Source organism: Alosa alosa, chromosome 24 (genome assembly GCF_017589495.1).
Source record: "Alosa alosa isolate M-15738 ecotype Scorff River chromosome 24, AALO_Geno_1.1, whole genome shotgun sequence".
Taxonomy (NCBI): Eukaryota; Metazoa; Chordata; class Actinopteri; order Clupeiformes; family Clupeidae; genus Alosa; species Alosa alosa.
This window is the reverse complement of record NC_063212.1, coordinates 8666638-8680628: the sequence shown is the minus strand read 5'-3', so window position 1 is coordinate 8680628 and position 13991 is coordinate 8666638. Positions and strand designations below refer to the sequence as shown.

General features: G+C 39.2%; 1 protein-coding gene across 2 annotated transcripts; it reads right to left on the bottom strand.

The window, feature by feature from the left end:
• Positions 1–19: 19 nt before the first annotated feature.
• LOC125289553 (gametocyte-specific factor 1-like) lies at positions 20–5779 on the bottom strand. Of its 2 annotated transcripts, XM_048236468.1 has the most exons (7): positions 5624–5779; positions 4810–4937; positions 4576–4679; positions 923–1043; positions 713–799; positions 557–614; positions 20–255 (listed from the first exon to the last, which is right to left on the bottom strand). In XM_048236468.1, exons 2-7 carry the CDS (start codon positions 4889–4891, stop codon positions 192–194), a joined length of 516 nt encoding a protein of 171 aa, XP_048092425.1. In that variant the 5' UTR covers positions 4892–4937; positions 5624–5779; the 3' UTR covers positions 20–191. The 2 variants fall into 2 exon arrangements, with proteins under 2 accessions (XP_048092425.1, XP_048092426.1); XM_048236469.1 differs by lacking the exon at positions 557–614.
• Positions 5780–13991: the final 8212 nt, after the last annotated feature.

Genomic DNA, 13991 nt, shown 5'->3' with positions numbered 1-13991 from the left:
TGTTCCTACCCGAATAGCAACTTCATATGGCTAAGATCCCAACTCTTTAGCGGGCCTTTAACTTAAACCAGAAATATAAAAATCAACTTGCAATATTGATTCATTTTAAAAACATCTTTACTCAAGCCAGCCCTCAGCTGCAATTATTTTGACCAACAGTAACAACTTCTAGTAACAATGTGTCCATCCATCTATTTCCATGGGAGAACATGTGGAGTTCGGAGTCCTGGAATCAGGTTGTTTGTGACTTGTGGACTGCAGAAGAGAATATGAGCACAGCATTATTACTTCAATCTGAAATATAAATTGCTGTACCATCATACCCAAGGAACTGAAGACACCAACTTCAACAGATGTAACTAAGAGTGGGGACTGAGTAGAATATCAAACATACAAGTCATAAAATTTCTACTAAATTTGTCTTCAAACACAAACAGTGCATATGTATCGACACCTTTCTAGATGCTAATGAAAACTTTGAAACATCATCCATCTCTGAAATAAAACACCCACAACAGCCAGAAAGACCCCAGCCGTGGTTATCCAACAAACTTACATGGGGCGGATCTGAGAAGTCACCCCCCACACAAACAGAGTTGCGCTAGTCTCTTCCTCTGTTGATTAGTAGTGGAAAGCAAAATTAAGTGTGACAAAAACTAACGTAAAAATAATGTCAAATTATGTTTCAATCCCAGTTCTGAATTCAACTCACCTTTATCCCAGTCCTCGCTGGTGGGGAAAGTCATAGTGTTGACTGGTACAGCATATTTTTTTAACATATCTGATTTTCCAGCCCTTTCTAACGGAGGGGAAAAGAAAACAAACCTCAATTAACCTCACAATTTTTAGAATTTCATTCAAGAAACAAACAAAAAAAAAGTGTTTACAGTGACCTCACAAAGCAAATGAAGGGAGACCTTACCCTTTTCCACTGCTTGCCGATCAGCACAGGTGGTCAAATGTCCAGCCAGCTTGTCCTTCAGCACCATATGTTGTGCGTTGTAGGGACAGCTTTTCAGTTCACTTGTCAATTCTGGATGGTTCTGCATTCAACACACAAGTGGATCAACAAGAAATAATTGCCCATTAATACCATAGCTGAGCTCAGAAAAGAGTTAACAAAAAAATCCCACCTCAATAACAATAGTCACCCCAGCCATTTGGGGGCTTCATATTCAAGCAGCGGCCATTGTAAACCAAAACAAAGCTACAGGGTACACAAACCATAGACATTAGAAAGATAGATACCGCATTGTCCGTTGACTTCTATTCACCCGGTGGCCAGAACGAGGCTAAAGGGTACACTTGCCAATGTACCGAAATCCAGCAGATGGTGGTGGTAATGCACTCAGTTCGCAAACTGCTAAAAACTCACTGAAGAAGAACAGGCCAGTGAACCCTTCTTTTTTTGGTGAGCTTTTTTTTGGCAGTTTGCAAACGGAGTGCATTACCACCACCATCTGCTGGCCTGAGGTGTAATGGCAAGTGTACCCTTTAGCCTCGTTCTGACCGCCGGGTGAATAAGGCGAATTAGGTGACAAACGTGAACACGCCTGCCATGTTTCTGGGGGCAAACACCTTATTGTCAATGGGCAACATTTGCCGGCAATCAGAGACATGTCTGATTTCCAGTGACTGTCGCCCCCACCATGTTGGCGGTGCTATTTACATACGTTCTGGAGCCCAATGCAATAGCTAGCTTTCCAATATCTATGACACAAATCATAGGATTGTTGTGTTCTATGCATTCACCAGTAGGTGGCAAAAATCAGGGCTTAAAGGAGAATTCCGGTGAGATATTGACCTAAAGTGTATTGAAACATGATACTGAGTGTGAACGTATGTCTCATAGCTCATCTCGGCTTGTCCCCTGCACTCAGAAATCTGGCGCTAGTTAGCCGATGCTACCAACATGTTTTCAAAAGGGGTGCCTCGGGCATCGGCCTAGCCATGCAAATAAATTACTGTTTTACACCATTTACGAGGCTCAAAGTAGCTCCACACTTCATTGGTAGACTTCCGAGGACCCTGACATTTAAAACGAGACGTTGAGAACTTGAAAAAGCACTGGTAGTTTATTTACAAGACGATTTATACAGACAGTACCTTCAGGAAGTTTACCGTTTGCCGCCATCTTGAATTTAGTCACAATAAGTCGAGCAACGAATGAACGAATGAACAGGTATGATAAGGGATCAGATTCCAAAAATAATTCTGTGGAAATGCATGGATTCCAGTTGTTGCAGTGTTTCCCATACATTGACTTATTTGTGGCGGCCCACCACAATATCAACATTGACCACCACACAATGATTTTCCAGGTTATTCTAAATTGTGCTTAAATCTGGTTGGCATCATAACCACGCTGTGCTAATTTGTTAAAAACTGTTGTATTCTGCAAACCAACCACCACAAATGGAATTCAATTCTGTGGGAAACACTGTGTTGCTACTGGAAGCCTTCGTTTATTCAAGTGAAGCATAAGTCAGCTTCATGTCTGCTTGTGCACAAGGTAGAAAACTAGACCAAAACAGTAGGCTAGATTGACAAAAAGATGATATGTCGTAAAATTAAGGCAATACTAGAGGAATTCTGTTCAATTTACAAGCACCATCTACAGGATTTCAGGAGTCATTAAATTGACCATTGAGAGAGAAAAATTACAGTTGCCTTCATAAAATGGAGGATAACGAAAGCATACATTTAAACAATGATCATGGTTTGAAATCAATTGCGAGTTTGATTGTCTTCACTCGAACAAAACAAGTGAATGAATAAATAGTATAAACTCAAAACAACTTTTTGTAATCATTGTAAATTGTAGTTTACACATTAGTGTATATGGGAGTTTGATTGCAAGAGACTGGACAAGATTCACATTTACTGTTTGTACTGTCATTTATTGTCATTTTGAGGCTTGGTCCAAGGATAATGTACGTCAAGTTTCGTGGCGTTCGGATCAAATTTGTGACCTGTGAAAATTTAGTTTCGCTTTCTGTTCAATCTAATATGTCGGACAAACGGCACGCCCACCTGACGTTATCTTCGCGACCAACTTACACCGGTACTGACCGGATGTTTTAAAGTTGGAACGGTGTCTCTGTCTCAAAGGGCCTAGGCGCTAGGGCTGACAAAAAATTAGGGAGACGGGAAAAATAATAATAATAAAACTTGCTAAGAATAACAAATTGCTTTGCAAGCACACTTAATTACAGTGCAGTCTTCCTAGACCTCCTGATGTTCCTATCTGTTGGGCCACAAATTCTCATCCACATCACAACAAATATCATCTTGCTTGACATATTTTGACAACTTGCCTAAATGTTGTGGGGGTGAGAAACCTATTATAATGCATTTTGATCAACATGACATAAGCAATTGATAATGTACGAAACGCAGAGAATTGTACATAATCATTTGCATAGATTTACCAAAGCATTCGCAACTTCTTCAAAGAAATGAGAAACTGCTTTTCTGATGTGCACAAGTTACACAATGATGTGAAGATTGAACAGGTAGTTTTGAGAATTTCAATTCTGATCTGAGAAATGTAGCAAAGCGACTGAGAAAAACTGTAAAAGGGTTCACTCCAAATTATTGTCCAGGTGTAGTCATAAAATAAATTGGTATCAATGTAATATAGCCTGTTTTCTCCCATAAGTCTCATAGTTCTACTAAATTATTTGTGAAATATAATTATCTGAAATGCAATGGCTTCCAATTTCTCATTTAATATTTAATCTGTGTAGCACACAGTTGATTTGACATTCATGAACAATCATCAACACATAAAACGGTTTTAATCATTAGTAGCCATATGTATGGTGTCAGTTAGCTGTGCCTTAATTATGAGAGCACATAAAGAATGAAATCGAATACAGATTCTGGAACCGAGAGCGTAAATACAGAAACGGAGGGGTGGAAAATAATCTTGTGGTGAATAAAACTGTTATCACAACTGTAACAATTATAATTGAGAGCAGAGCCTTAATCCATGATGTGTTTCAGGTTGGAAAAAATACAACGAGAGCGTAGAAAGTTTGAAAGTGAGAGCAAGCAGAAGACAGAGCCGTTGAGCGGCCTGATGCCAACATCATTTCTGTGCTCTCAATTTAAATTATTACAGTTGTGATAAGTTTTATTGAGCACGAGATTATTTTTCACCCCTCAGTTTCTGTATTTACCACCAGGACCTAAATCCCCAATCATCAAACAACAGTGTCTGCTGTGGACTAGGTAGGTTCCTGGGATCCACCATTTCTCAGGACCTAAAGTGAACTTTCCATATGGCCACTGTCCAGAAGAAGGCCCAGCAGAGGTTAAACTTCCTGGGACAGCCCTGTATATTTAAAAGTCAAATTCCTTTTATTTTTAAAATTTGATATTCTCTTTTAGTCTATTTTTTTACTCTTAAATTCTTTATGTATGTACTCAGAGCAAAGGTTAATCAGAGTCCAATTCCTTGTTGTATACACAACTTGGCTAATAAAGCTGATTGTGATCATTTGCAATTAATGTCAACATGGAAAATGTATACAGATGGTAAATTCACGAGGAAATGACCATCAATCCAACCTTTTTGCATTTGAGAACGTGATATGGAAATCGACTCTGACGTATCAAGTGGTTAGGGTCGTAAGGGCACTTCACCAGCCTATCTGGGTCCCAGGCATCATCCTCTACAATGAACATATAAACATATTAACTTTTTAATTCACATGTGTACATTGATATAATCAGTGGTTGAATACAACACAATCAAAAATGTCTCAAATAATGGGAAGTGTATAGGCTACTCAACAATCTTACCACAAGCATCTTCATCTGGCTGTATGTCGTGGCTCCTATAAGGAGTCCCTGGGCTGCAAGTCGCTCCAAAATCAGAGGCCATTTCTGAACACTGATGTTACGTTACCTTTTCGTTTTGTGATGGATCCCTGTTGTAAATTATTCACAGTAAAAACCTATCAATAAGCAAAAGTGCCACCCAATCTCTGGAGTCACTGAAAGCACAGCCTACCTTTCTTCAAGTTAACATAGTTGTGCGAGCACATCTTGTCTCATTGCTAACGTTATTACCAGAGCCATATAAAGGTACCTTTATATGGCTCTGGTTATTACCAGTAGCGATTCAACCGATGAATGACCATCTCAACGTTAAGGTTAGTTAACATATTTGATGTACGCACAACCTGCTTCCCTTAACCTCAGTAAATATCAATTTTAAAACGGAATCAAGAAAATTCGCTGACAAGAGAACAAACATCCGCAATGCATGACCTTAACTTAGATAACGTTAGTTATGGGAACTGGTCTGCATGGTTAGCCAACTTCAGCTAAAGTAGTCTAGGAGTTAACGTGAATTGTGTTGTTAGCTAAGTTTGCTATAACCTTGCCAGGTCCATACCGGTTCATACACGAACTAGCTAATATAACATTAACATAACACACAATGTATGTTATTTCAAACATTTCTACGGTACAAATCTCGTAATTAAAAAAAATCTTACTGTTGTATAAAGATCCCTCTGAGGATTTTGGATTTTTGGCGCTGAGCGGGAGCTCAGGCTTAGGACGCAGTAGGAGCAAAAACGTTACTATGAGAAGGTTCTTAAGATTTTACCTGTCCTGCACCAGCTTGTATTGAAGACACCTCGTGTCATGTGTGTCCCTTGAAAGCGCAATTCACGATGTCTGATAAATAGATGTCTACAAACAGACAGGAATATGGTAGCCGGTGTTGTGTGCCTTCTGGTTTCTCCACCTGGTTTCCAGTTCTTTGCGCGTGCACGTGCTGTGCTCATAACCATAGACTGTATATATAGTTCTATATATACAGTCTATGCTCATAACCCACAACAGCATGAGTTGTCAGCAAAGGTTATAGCCTAGTTGTCAGACATTCAAACAAGTTGTTCTAGACGGATTTGATTGATCTTATTGCTTTACTTTCTTGATTTCTATATCACGAGTTGAGAGAAAGAAATAAAACCTGGAGAGTCAACGGGAATTGAAACTGGATGCGTTGGTATTAGGCCTGTATACAGTGGGCATCGCATTCAAATGGCCACTTCATTCGCGCATTACGAGGTGTGAAGCTGCGTGAAGCTTTAGTACCACTTTCAGCCACTGTGAGTCGCTCTGCCACTGTACATCGCTCTGCCTGCCTCCCTTCTGAAAAAGCTCGGTTTACTGGTACCTCGAATTAGGCTACTTGGGTATGGCTTAAAGCTTGACTACACGGTGGTAACGAAAATCGAAATCGAAATTCCTTGTTTGTTGTTGTGGGGTATCCGCTGAGAGCCCATATGTAAACTGTCTGTCGAAGAGTTTCCATACGTTCGATACTAAATTGTCTGTTTAATAGTTTCCATACTGGTGTGTGACTAACATCGTCTACACTAAATTACGTTAACGTGTCTGTTTAAGAGTTTTCATACTGGAGTGTTTAATACACTAAATTGTCGGCTTCACTGCTTTATAACCTACTAGAGTTACCAAAGGAGTTTATTTTTGATGTACAATGTGAATTGGTGCATACGGCCAACGTTGTTTGAAATACGGAAAGGAGGAAATGAGCCTTGGTTGAATTGTTTGTCTGAATTATTTGCTTTGCATGTACCTGTTTGAGTTGTTCGTTTTACACGTGCCAGAGCTGCATAAGCTATGAATTGTTTTGTTTTTACGTTGATTGGCCAAAGAATTTGTGTTATTGTTTAATTCACGTGCGTTGTGGATTGAGCTACTATTGAACTCTATCGGCCTAGGCTATTGTGCTGTGAGAAGCCCGAACTCTCTTGCATTACAATACACACTGGAGAACGTGTCTATCTGGACCGTGGACTGTCGTTACACACACCGCACATTTACACACACCGCACATTTCCATACTGGACCATTTACATCCTATCTGCACCCTGGATATTTTGTGAACAATGTATGTTTGTGAACCAATGTGAAATGAACCCTTGTAATTTCACTGATTATGCTCATTAATGAAATGTCACCTTACTAATTCAAAGGGTTTAGTAAATGAGCATGTAGCCTATGCATTTCTAAGTCCTGTGTAATATGCCTGACTTTCCCTACTTTCCTTTCCCTTATATTTGAGCTAAGAAAGACAGACCGTTATGACTGTTTTTAGTTAAACATGGGGGACCATTACATGAGAGTGAACAATATGCAACTGAACCCTCTCCATTAATGAAAGTACTAATTCAAAGTATTTTAGTAAATGAGCATGTTTGCATTTCTAATCAATGTGCTACTGAACTAGTTAGATTATATTTTCAGTTACATGGGTCATCAGTCAAAAATCACAACTTCATCAAAATCACAATATCGTACCTTAAAATCATCTTAATTTAGGTATTTAACTATTGATTGTAGCCTATATAATGTTATGCAGTATGATCATCTCTGATATGAGTGTTTGTGTGTGTATGTATGTGTATGTGTGTATCTTGTTAGCTTGTTTGTGACGTTTCAACAGACAAGTCTGATGTCAAAACGTGTTGAATGAGTAAAAAGATCATTGGGAGCAAATACTGGTGTGCTGGACTTCTTTTACGTATCTTGTTATGCATGTGCATTACCATCACATAAGAAAGATATCCAAGAGAGAGGTTAATATTGCGTAACTTCTTCCTCTCAGTTAAAAAAGCACATTGTACACATTTTGCTGAGCAATTAGCTTCATGTTGAAAACACGGAAATGCGTTAACCCCTTGTAGCCTGAGAAGTGCAGCCTGCCTCAAAAGTCCTTCCTCTAATGACTCAGTAAAAAATAGATTTGTCTTGGTAATAAAAAATAACAATAACAAATAACTCAATCCAAAGCACAATTTGTCTCAAATGATGCTTGTTGTCAATTTTTGTTGTGGAGTCTGAAAAGGAGATCTGTTTTTGATGGTGGATAATATTAGCTTTTTATAGCTTTTTGTTTTAATTAATCATAAATGTATCATTTAATAATACATTTTATATTTTTCGTATAAAGAACAGTATAATGTGTTTTGTAGTGGGTAATGGTAGATGTAGACAGCCATGATTCCCATAGCATCTATGATTATATCCTAATGACCAATGTCTACAATTCAATTCAAGTCACTTTATTCCAACGTATTCCACCACACTACGTTCATGAGGTCAGGATCCACAAAACACATTCCGATCCCATTCCAAATCCAATATTTATATGCCCTTGATTATGAGTTTCACTTTTGTTGTTTGACTAAATTCAGGACTGCAAAAATATAATCTGAGCACAAAGCTTGACAAAACATGGTGAAAAGAAAAATATTTTTTATTTGTTGCCGTAAAAAGAATATTTTTTCTTTTCATTCTTTCATATGAGCTCTTAGAAACCTTGTAGGTTCTCTCATATGGCCATGTGGTGGTGTTGCAGGATCATGAAGATCACACAGCAATCAGGATACAGTTTACTTCTATTTGGCTACTTCTATCACACTTCACAAGTTGTTTTGTAAAACAAACAAAACAAACAAACAAAAACGTTCTGCCATGTTATTTGTATGTGGGCCTACATTTGTATAGATGAAGTGACTACGGCTATAGAATTCCGTGGCTTTGGACTTGGCCACTACCAAAAGGTTCTAAAGCGCTAAGCTCTAAAATCTTTGGTCACTGCTGCTACGGAACACATGCGTACTGGTCTTGGAATCTACAGAGGGAAGGATGTTGGGTGCAAAGATGAGGTGGAGGGCCTTGAAGCAGGTAGAGCTGGATCAAGATAACCTGTAAATTGGTTTCCAGAGTCTCCATCATCGGCTGTAAAACACTAAAGTGCTGCGCTGCACTTTACGGTTTCTACCTTATTTCTACTGTACCTCTGGTCCCTCTAAGGACTGATTAAGACTGCCTGCATTGCCTGAGCATGTCAGTTGCATGGCGTGTCCATTTTTATTTTGGCTCCCATGTTAACAGGTTAGAGCTTGCACACTGCCTGTGTGACAAGCACATCTCAGGCGCCGCTTTAGAAATAGGACCAATGCCTGTTTTTCATGCGGCACGCAAACGTGTTGGGAGCGTTTCCATTTAAAAGAAAAAGTGAAGAGATGTTTTAATAGGCAGATGGGCGTCGCAGCGTCAGACACATTTCTGGTGTGCAAAGACATAGAAAACGATAAAAATTTTTTAAAAAAGACATAGAAAAACGCCACGCAGCCGCCACACAACTGACATGCAACAGAAGCGCCACGTTCAGGCCACACAGGCAGTCTGAATCATCCCTAAGGGCTCCTCCACACTGCCTGTGTGGCGTGAGCGTGTCAGCTTTGTGGCGTGTCCATTGTTATTTCGGCTCCCATGTTAACAAGTGAACTACTGTGTAACAATGTATATTTTACACGGTTGGTAAAATACTAATTTCATTGTATACCTGTATGTTGAACATAATTTGGAAGTAACATTACACAAAGTGCAGAGGATTCATTGTAAATAGCACATTTATTGACCAAGATGTGCTAAAAGATCTATAAAACAATGTACTTGGATTCTTATTTAGTCTATGATTTGAGTATACAAGCAAGCAAAATCTGTTGCATTCTATATATTACTGTAAAAAAGCTACTGATTATCAATCATGGTTTAAAAGAAAACACAGACACACTCTCTATAATTGTCTAACATTGTGTGGTTAACAAGATCTCGAGCTTAAAAGGCTCAAGCATTGATGTTGCTACTCGATTACCCGAGCACTTACTCTGTGCAACCCTTAGTACCCAGTACACTGGGAATGAGTTGTGTCACAACTTAAATAATCAGTGTACAATCATGTAAATAAGAAAATACAAATGGTTTTATGAAAGCGGTGAGATTCATTTGCATAAGATCAAAATATTATTATGAAAAAATAACTAGTTTAAGATCCCCTCCAGTGAAAATCAAGTTTGTAACTTTCTGCATGATATCTGCTATATTTTACAAGACATACTTTATCACAAGCAAAATGTGTAGTCAATGTCATGACGAGGTTTTCTGCTTTGGATTTCTGGTCGACCGATCACAGCCTCAGTATGCGACAGATATGCATATAAACCATTTTAAGGCCATGAGGGGATTTTCCATGAAAAAATAACCTTCTGAACATACACTTTTCAGGAGCAGAGAAGAGTTTTAGGGGGATAATAAACTGTGCTGGAGTCTGACTTTAATAAAACATCCACCATCATTATACATTAATTGATAGGGCAGATAGAAACAGAGGAGATGATAAAAGGAGAGGAGTTCTTACCTCCATCATTACTAAAAGGAGAGAAGAATGGGTAAAGTTTCTCAGTGAACTTAACATTATAAGAGTAGAGATGATACCAACAGTCTGCATCATAAAAGGAGACCAGACCTGCCTCATAATCCACAAACACCCCCACCCTATGGTGCTTCTCTTTCAGGGAGAGGGGAACAGAGGGATCAGCTAGTGCCTTATACTCAGTCCCATTACGCAGCCATATTGTCCAGTATCCATTCTTAGGGCTCAGACTTATCTTTCCCTTCCTGGTAATGGACTCTCTGGCCACCCCTAAGGTCCACGCAGTCTTCCCCTTGACCTGAACCTCATAGTAGAATCTGCCTGCAGAAAACCCCTGTTTTCCCAAGACACTTACAACAGGACTGAACCTTTTGAGGTTGTCAGGGACATTCTGTTTTGTGTCACCATGTCTCACTCGTTTCCCATCAGCAGACAGGATGAGAGAGGCATGTGCTGTGTCAGGATCCAGAGTCACATCCACTAAAACAGAAAAAAGATATAGAAATGTATTTTGACTGAAACAGAATGATACATGCTGTGAGAAATGTTTTATAGAAAATGTCTGTGACAGGTGTAATATGGTGACTAACCCTGTAGCCTTTACAGGTTCCTCATTACCATCATCAGTCCTGATGTGTGCTATTAAAGACACATTCTGTTGCTGTGAGCCTCTTAGTTTGATAAACCCAAGGTCACTAGGTAGACACATTTATTTGGTACCTGATGGTTTAATACCTTCAGTGATTTCTAGTGCCAAGACAAGTTATCCCTCATTCACAAAGACGGACGTGTCTATCTGTGTCTTCTGTTCAGAACAGAGTGATAGCACAGGTGAACTCTGCTCATAGAAAATAGCCCAATCACAAGGACAATTCCCCACAGCATATACACTCCCTGCCAAAAGTCTGTAAACACCTCTTTTATGGGTCTTTCTTTTCCTGATTATTTTAACATAGTAGAACAAAACTGAAACTATAAATTGGCATGTGGGGAGTTATGTATTAAACAAAAAAGAGGAAACAAAACAACATGTTTTATATTTTAGGCTCTTCAAAGCAGCCAACCTTATGGTGAAAGCACCTCACACTCTTGGCATTCTCTCAACCACCTTAGTTAGACACTGGGAATGGTTTTCCCTCAGTCCTGAAGGAGTTCCCATACATGTTGAGTACTTGTTAACTGCTTTTCGTTCACTCGTGTTAATCGAGAAGCATTACAGGTGACTGTTTCATGATGCTGGTTATGATGATGCCAATAGTGCACAAAGCAGTCATGAAGGTAAATGGAGGCTATTTTGAAGAATCTAATACATGCAACATATTTAGTTTCTTAACAGAAGAGAACAAAGTATGTTTCATGAGTCAACAACACAAAATGTGGTGATTGTCAGAGTTTAAAAAATACCTGCATGACTTTTAATCCTCTTCATGTCATGTGATTCTGTGAATAAATAAGAATAAATTCATGAAGTCAGACAAATCTTTCGTTTGAAGTGCAGAGCAAATAAAAAGATGCTGAGTGTTTTTCCAGTGCAATGGACCAGGGTCATAGGTTTGATTTAGAAAGTGGTGAGGACAGAACTCGGTGACCTTGAGAATCAGAGATCTATGTGAAAAATGGTCAGATTTCTCCTTTAAATTTGAAAAAGCCTTTAATTAGTTGGTTCTTTTGGTTGCTAGATAGAGAATGCCAACCTTAATAGCACCTGTGAGCTAGTGTTTAACTTTGCACTTTGAAGAAGACGCATTGTCAAATTGCGTAAGCCCAAAATGAAATGCTTTTTTTTATTTAATGCAAAGCAATGTGCCTTTTGGCAAGTGGTTTTTGGCAAGACAGTTACTTTTGTTGAAAGGATTTTTTTCTCCTCCGTCCTATCTGATAAAGGCTAAAATACCCAAAGACGTAACTTTTTAAAAAAGTGTTCACTTGTAACTGATAACATAGAAAGATGTTACCAGCCACACAGGCCACATGTTTGAGCCCCTCCTCTTCCTTCTGGACACCCAGTGGCTGGAGGGCTGTTGCATCTGCATTTGCAGCTGGAGCCTTTCACACTATTTTGCACAGTTAGTGTTGTCAGGGAGGTTTGTGGGAGAATCTAGGCCTATTGTGCCAGGTGTGAAAATATTTCTCAGAATTTTCTAAAAATATAACAAGAATTATTATGTTTTATTATGTTTAAATTATTAAAAATTATTAAGTAGGTAAATCCTACCTGTACCTGCCTGTAACCTGTAACTTCCAATACGATTTTCTCTTCAATTGGAAAAAGATGGCGGAAGGCCATAATTCAAAATGCCGTATCTTAACAACAATTCAAAATATGACTTTGACCAGGATGTTGTTCATGGTGTCCTCTGATTTTTTTTTGTATTTATTTGTCAAGTTAAATGTTTTCACCCTTTATTTACATTATTTTCGATAGTTTTGTGTTATTCTTGGTCTTTTTTTTCTGGCTGATAACTAACAGTAACGTTAGTTTCTATTCGACTGGGCTGATGAGCTTGCCTTGACTAGCCATCCCTCTTCCATCTGACACTGCACATCCTCTGTCTGGACTCGTCTGGACGGAAAGATTGCTCAGGTCAATGGGCCTACTCTGCGAGAGATCTGCAGCTGCCACGACCACCGAGCTGCGGCTGACCTGCGAGCTGTCATAACGTGTAGGCCTATAGCCTGACACTGGGTGTCTGCAGTCTGGATTGAGTGCTGACGTGGGGAGCTCTGATGGCGACGTAATGGGAGCCATGAAGCAACAAACGGTCCTTGCTAAAGCCACCAAGCTGCTGATCAGCAGGAAGATCGCCCATCATGACTTCAGACTGTTGTTCTTCCGGTGCTCTGCTCTCCAGACTGCCAGTACTCTCTGAGTTGATCAGTGAAAGAACTTTGTTGGTCTTGCATTGGCAGTTTCACGCGGGTCATCATTGCCCTTGGACTTTTTCAGCCGGTTGGAAATTGGACTAATTTTGATTATTAACATGATTATTATTATTTTATTTATTTATTTTTAATTTGCTGTGTTGTCTGTCTTGTATGTCTTAGTGTCACGGGAACGCTGGCGATTACGCCGCTCCGTCCTGCATCTTTTGTGTTTGTTATTTTTTAAATGTTTTTGTCATGTGGTGTCAACGCTGGCGACTACGTCGCTCCGTCTGGCATTTTTTGTCTTATTGTCTTTTGTTTTTTGTCAATGTCTTGTATGTGGAGCGCTTTGGGTTGCACTTTGTGCATGTTAAATGCGCTATACTAAATAAAACTGACTTGACTTGACTTGACTCTGTCCATTGATACCAAAATCTTTTTGAATCAATTTTGAATTTTGGGTCACTGTGCCTTATTTTGTGTGAAATTTTATGTGCAAAGAATAAAAAAGAATTAAATAGAATTGTTTTTGTGTGCCCATTTTTACTCTGTTGAAGTAAATTGAATATTCACAGTACATGTTTACAGTATAGCCTACGTCCTGTTACAATCCTGGCTCAGAGCAAAGTAGAGTAGGGAAGGCCACACGCAGAGTAACGATATATGTGTTAGATTTATTAAATTAATCATACTTAACAGAATGGGTTAAGTAAAGTAAGTAGCGGAGATGGATTTAGAAAATAAAAGTGTAAGCACCCAGATAGCAAGAGGCTGGCGGACCACTGTCGGTCTATTGGGGGCATAGCTGGTGGTCCGCTGGCATTTTGCTCATCAGTTCTCTGGCGGTCCGCTGGTG

Excerpts from the sequence above, each read along its gene's own strand:
- LOC125289553 (XM_048236468.1), bottom strand. The coding sequence starts at position 4,891 with ATGGCCTCTGATTTTGGAGCGACTTGCAGCCCAGGGACTCCTTATAGG. Across the intron at positions 1,044-4,575 it reads ACGTTCTCAAATGCAAAAAG|AACCATCCAGAATTGACAAG; the intron begins GTTGGATTGATG and ends TGTTGAATGCAG. Across the intron at positions 800-922 it reads TCGGCAAGCAGTGGAAAAGG|AAAGGGCTGGAAAATCAGAT; the intron begins GTAAGGTCTCCC and ends CCCCTCCGTTAG.